The sequence below is a fragment of the Egretta garzetta genome, unplaced genomic scaffold (assembly GCF_000687185.1).
Source record: "Egretta garzetta isolate BGI_Z169 unplaced genomic scaffold, ASM68718v1 scaffold188, whole genome shotgun sequence".
In the NCBI taxonomy this organism is placed as follows: Eukaryota; Metazoa; Chordata; class Aves; order Pelecaniformes; family Ardeidae; genus Egretta; species Egretta garzetta.
Genome location: NW_009260622.1, coordinates 1726100 through 1731201, shown reverse-complemented (window position 1 = coordinate 1731201; position 5102 = coordinate 1726100). Strand labels below are relative to the sequence as shown.

Genomic DNA, 5102 nt, shown 5'->3' with positions numbered 1-5102 from the left:
TGTAGGGTGGGCAGAGGGAGGGAGGGAGAGGCTGTGCTGGCAATGTCTTTAGCATGACCAGTGCCTGCAAGGACGTCTATTCTCGGCGGGTTTGCAATGAACATGACTGTCTCCTTCACATCAGTTTACTGCTTTGCAGCTTCAGATGAAAATGAGCGAGCGAGCCGTGTCCCTCAGCACCATGGTGCCCTTGCCCCGCAGTGCCTACTGGCAGCACATCACGCGACAGCACAGCACTGGCCAGCTCTACGGTCTGCAAGGTAAGGGGCTGGGGCAGAAAGAGTCAATGCACAAACCAGATCACGACGTTGTTGAGTCATTTCAGTATCTGCCCATCTCTCTGAAGGCTGACTTTCGGTCTAAGCCAGCTGCCACTGCTGTCTGTTTGATGGAGTGAAGGGCACATCCCACCTTCAGATGGACAACTTGGCAGAAGGGTTGTCATCAGGAGGTGCTCTTCTTACTTCCCATTGGAGAGGGAGCCTGCATTTGACAAGTTTTCTAACCATTTTTAGGTAAATAATGAGAAATTCCTGTTGCAGGATGGCCAGATCAAGGCTGCCCAATCCTTTCTGCTGCCAAACTCTTTTAATGGCACCTGATTTTTTTTGCCAGACTTATAACCATTTGGCTCCCCTCTCCTTTGGATGGCTGCCTCGTGCCAAGAATGATGCAGTCTTCATTATTCATTTTGTGTACTTGCTAACATTCAACCTAAACAACTGCACCCTCAAAAACAGCTGAATGGGGGAAAGTAAAAAGAAATGGCTGCAATAAGCAGTTCTAGAAAACTGTTGCTTGAGCAGCTGCAGCGCTGCCACCGTGCATCACAGTGTGGCCTGAAGATGGGCAGATGCCTTCCCCCAAATCCCCTCCTTGCTGTCAGCCAAGGGGCCGCACAGCTCAGTCCCCTCCTGCCTGAAAACCTCCCAGGCTGCTGAGAGGGAGGAATCGTTCCCCAGGGAGGTCTCTGCACCCAGTTGTCCCTCCGTGGTCACCAAGGGACATCTAGTGGTTACTGAGCGGTCACCAAGGGACATCTAGTGGTCACCAAGGGACATCTAGTGGTTACTGAGCACACGGATGGGGAGATGGAAAGGAAGCCCAGGGCACCTGCAGGACGGATGGCTACCAGGGGCTTCAAGGGAGGGCTGATGTGTGAGCTGTCTCTGCCTGCGTATTTCAGAGCGTGTCTCAACACTGAACTTCAGTCTCCTGAGATAAAGTGAGAATTGCAGCGCTTGCCGCATGTGGTTGTTGCTTTGCGCCACTTTCCCCAGAGGCACCTCTGGAGTAGGAGCTGCAGCTGCTCAGTACCTTGGTCCAATGTCAGCATCTGGTAGTCATGTGTGTTTTTAGAGTTAAACAAACAAAAAAAAAGCCCATTTGTATTTCCAAAACCAGTCTTCCACTCTAAGCTACATGGATTGGCTGAGTTAGTGTTTGTACAGAAGCTGGTATCGATGAGCTGTGAAGTCAGGATCAGGGCATTACTGAGAAAAGCCAGCGGAAAACAGACCAAACACTTAACAGAAGGGGGATAGCCTGGAGTTTTGAATGGAAGGAGGCAATACCTGCCATAACTTTATTTTCACAACACATGGAACAAAGGCTGAGCTTAATTAAATGTCTGGATGATAAAGATGGACTGAAGCAGTTTCCCTCCCCTGCAGGGGCATTAGGGTCACCAGGATGTGGGCAGTTTCTCTGTCATGCCTGAAGGCTGGGGCTGGCGTGTGCTGCTCCAAGGGGCAGCCCTGCTCCTGGTGCCTCGTCCTGCTGCAAAAAACCCACAGGGAAACCTGTGTTTAGCAGAAAACCTCAGGAGCTAGCAGGGCTTGCTAGTACTAACATGGAGTTATCATTTACCAACAGCAAGCATTCAGAAATCACTAGACAGATATGTTAAAACATCCTGGACTGGAAAAGTTTTGCAGTCTTTTTGTTTGTTTGTTTGTTTCTTTCTTTTTTTCTTCCCCTCGGATATTAGGAGTTTCTCAAGGAATAACGCATGAGATATTTATTTTACTTTTTTTGATAATGCTGGAAACTGTAAGGCTAGCAGCTCCACAACATGACATATCACAAGGTGTGATTAAAAATTACAAGCTCTGGCAGCCCTGACATAGATTGCCGCATTCCATTCTGTGCCTCTGATTTTCAGCAAAAGCTACTTTTTTTCCTTTTTTCCTTTTTTCAACACTAGAGGGGGCAGGCAGCACATAAAAAGCCCCAGCTAAACCCGGCAAATGTTCCAGAGGAGGAATGAATGATAAAAGCAGCACTTAGATGCCTGTTTAAATTTGTTCAATAAATTAGGGCATGGGAAGGTGACCTGCTGGTGGCAGCCTGTGGCACACCAGAACCAGGCTGCTCGCAGCTCTCTGACACAGCCAGTGGATTGGGCTCGCTGGGCCTTCTTTCAACACTAGAGGGGGCAGGCAGCACATAAAAAGCCCCAGCTAAACCCGGCAAATGTTCCAGAGGAGGAATGAATGATAAAAGCAGCACTTAGATGCCTGTTTAAATTTGTTCAATAAATTAGGGCATGGGAAGGTGACCTGCTGGTGGCAGCCTGTGGCACACCAGAACCAGGCTGCTCGCAGCTCTCTGACACAGCCAGTGGATTGGGCTCGCTGTGCCTTACTATAGAGTCCTTTATTAAGCCAATAATTCAGCATTGAGCTGACACAAGATAAATAGACTATATGGGTACAAACCACTTGTTTTATATTTAGAAAAATAGCTGGCTTGTTAAACTGGAAAAAAAAAAAAAGCCACCTAGGAGATTATTGCCATGAGGATGGAGTAAAAGTCTTTGAAAAATAAGCCAGCCATGCAGCATTGTAATTAGGAAAGACACTGGAGTCCTTGTCTCGTTCATCAGTCAGGGCTACTTCAGTGGTACCCCAGGCACCTTGAATTAGATTAGGTTGCCAAAATCTTGAAATGCTTCAATTACTAATGGAAAAAGAAATACGAAATAAATACTGAGTTGTATAATTCTGTATGTGTGAAGCAGCATTTCACTCACTGAATGGTAGAGGCGTCTGAGACCTTGTAGGCAAAAACTTTCTTCCACCATAGTTGGAATTTATGGTTTCTGAATTGACTCTTTTCCCCTTTCCTTATGTACAGAAAAGAACTGATGCTAATATTGTGAGCTAAAGTGCATTTTTCATTTAAAATGCTGTCAGAACTTTAAAAAAAATTAATTTGCTTTATACAACTCTCTGTTCTGAAGGGACTGGGAAATAAAATGAGTGGAGATGTTTCTGAGATGGAGCAGCAGATTAAGCAGGGATAGGTTTAATTAAAAGGCTGTGATCTGTAGTTCACCTAGTCCTTTATAAAATGCTGAATAAGGTGCCTATGTCTTACTGAGTGTTGTTCTGTTTTTTGCATCTGACTCGGCAAAGATGTTTCTAGCCCAGTGAAGCTCCATCGCACAGACACTTTTCCAACCTACAGGTCAGACCATCGATAAAAGACTGTAAAGAACTTTACAAACTCTTTGTCTTCTGACAAACTGCCCCGGTGGATGACGGTGATGATGATAAGCAAGGATGGAAACCCAGAAGAGTTCAGGTTGGATGAAAAATTCTTGTAATACAAAGTTTTTTTTAAACTTTGGCAAAAGTTAAAACTATTCTGTAGATATCGGGGAGGGGAACAAAACCAACAAACCCTCCAGTATTTCTTTTATATCTCACAGCTGGACAGAGAAGAAATCACTCCCTAAATATTTCCAAATGTTTTTTGTATGATAGGTATGTTGTAAATATATGAGACTTTCCTGTTGTAGCGTGGTTCCATTTTGTCTATTACAGCTGTGTGTTCACTGATGTCAGCTCTGTCACCCTTGTTTATTGTAATGCTTATCTTTAGTTATTTACATTATTGTTCAGCCTAATCCTTGCCCTTTGAAATGGTGGCCAGTTTTAAGCAGCTATTGGATACAATTTTTCCTGTTTGAAGCCTGATGAAGACTTGATTGATTTCTTTTAAAAGCACCCTCTCTATCTTCTATTTCCTGTATTTATTTCCATCTCTGTAAATGTTTAAAATAAAAAAAAAAAAAAAGTCCCACTTACTTTGTGTTACAGTGCTTTTTGTTGTCACTGTTGGCACCAGGAACAGAGCTGTTGTGGAGCCACGAGGGCACTAGAAGGAAGGATGGAGGGGGACGGTGGTTTGCTTTGGGTGCCCCTTCCCCATCTGAAGCCACACAACCACTCGTCGGGTGTCCTAGTGAAACAGAGTAGTAGATTCAACAGGAATCCCACAATGCCACAAGCCACTTTATGGCAGAAAGCCGATTTTTCTGGTTTATGACAGCATCCATGTTAGGCACTACTTTCGTAGATTGGCACCAGCATCTTAATTTAACAGCAAACAGACTTCTCAAAAATACTACTATTTTCTACTGTGTGCTATGCCAAATGGTCAGAAGTGTGTAACAGCTGGAGATAGAAAGCTGTGATTAGCCTGAATGCAAGCAAAGCACTGCGCTTGGCGAGGTGTAGTTAAATCGTTTTGTTAACAAGCTCTGACTAAGAATGCCTCGTCAGGTCACCAGTCAGACTGGTCGCCTCTAGCCATCTCATTCCTCCGCACCTAAAAAGCTTATTTTGATTGCAATATTGGAGAATCTGGTCTCTGCGTATTTTTGGTTGAAAAAATATGGGATACAATTCTAATGATAATTGCATTTGTCTAGGTATGTATAATGTTAGCAACTAATTTTTCAGCAGATATCCTGGAAGAAAAGTAAAAGAGTGCAATGGCCAGAGTAGGTTTGTAGAGAATGAGCTACATTTGTTCATGGTTGTAGAGAATGAGTTATCACAGGCTAATTTTCTCATATGACCGAGGTAATGGTCTTATGGTTTGAGCAAAAATAGCAAATATCTTAAGCTGGGCTTTTAATTTTGAAGACGAAGTTTCAAAGCAGACTGGGAGGACATGATGTTGATCATGACCCACATGACGACTAAAAGTAGATTTCAAACCCATACACGTAGTTACAGTGAGCTGTACTCAGAGCTGCTGTCAGTGCCTAGTGCTGGAGGAGGGTATCCAGGGTGGCGTGCGGTTCTGTC

The 5102-nt window shown here is 44.3% G+C and overlaps 1 protein-coding gene across 1 annotated transcript in view; it reads left to right on the top strand.

Moving 5' to 3' along the window:
- The window catches only part of DOK5 (docking protein 5), a 25274-nt gene extending 21787 nt beyond the window's left edge, over positions 1-3487 (top strand). The window contains exons 8-10 of the mRNA XM_035900838.1: positions 140-260; positions 1455-1457; positions 3420-3487. Coding sequence (XP_035756731.1) covers positions 140-260; positions 1455-1457; positions 3420-3487 — 192 coding nt within the window. The remainder of the gene's footprint in view (positions 1-139; positions 261-1454; positions 1458-3419) is intronic.
- The last annotated feature ends 1615 nt before the right edge of the window (positions 3488-5102 follow it).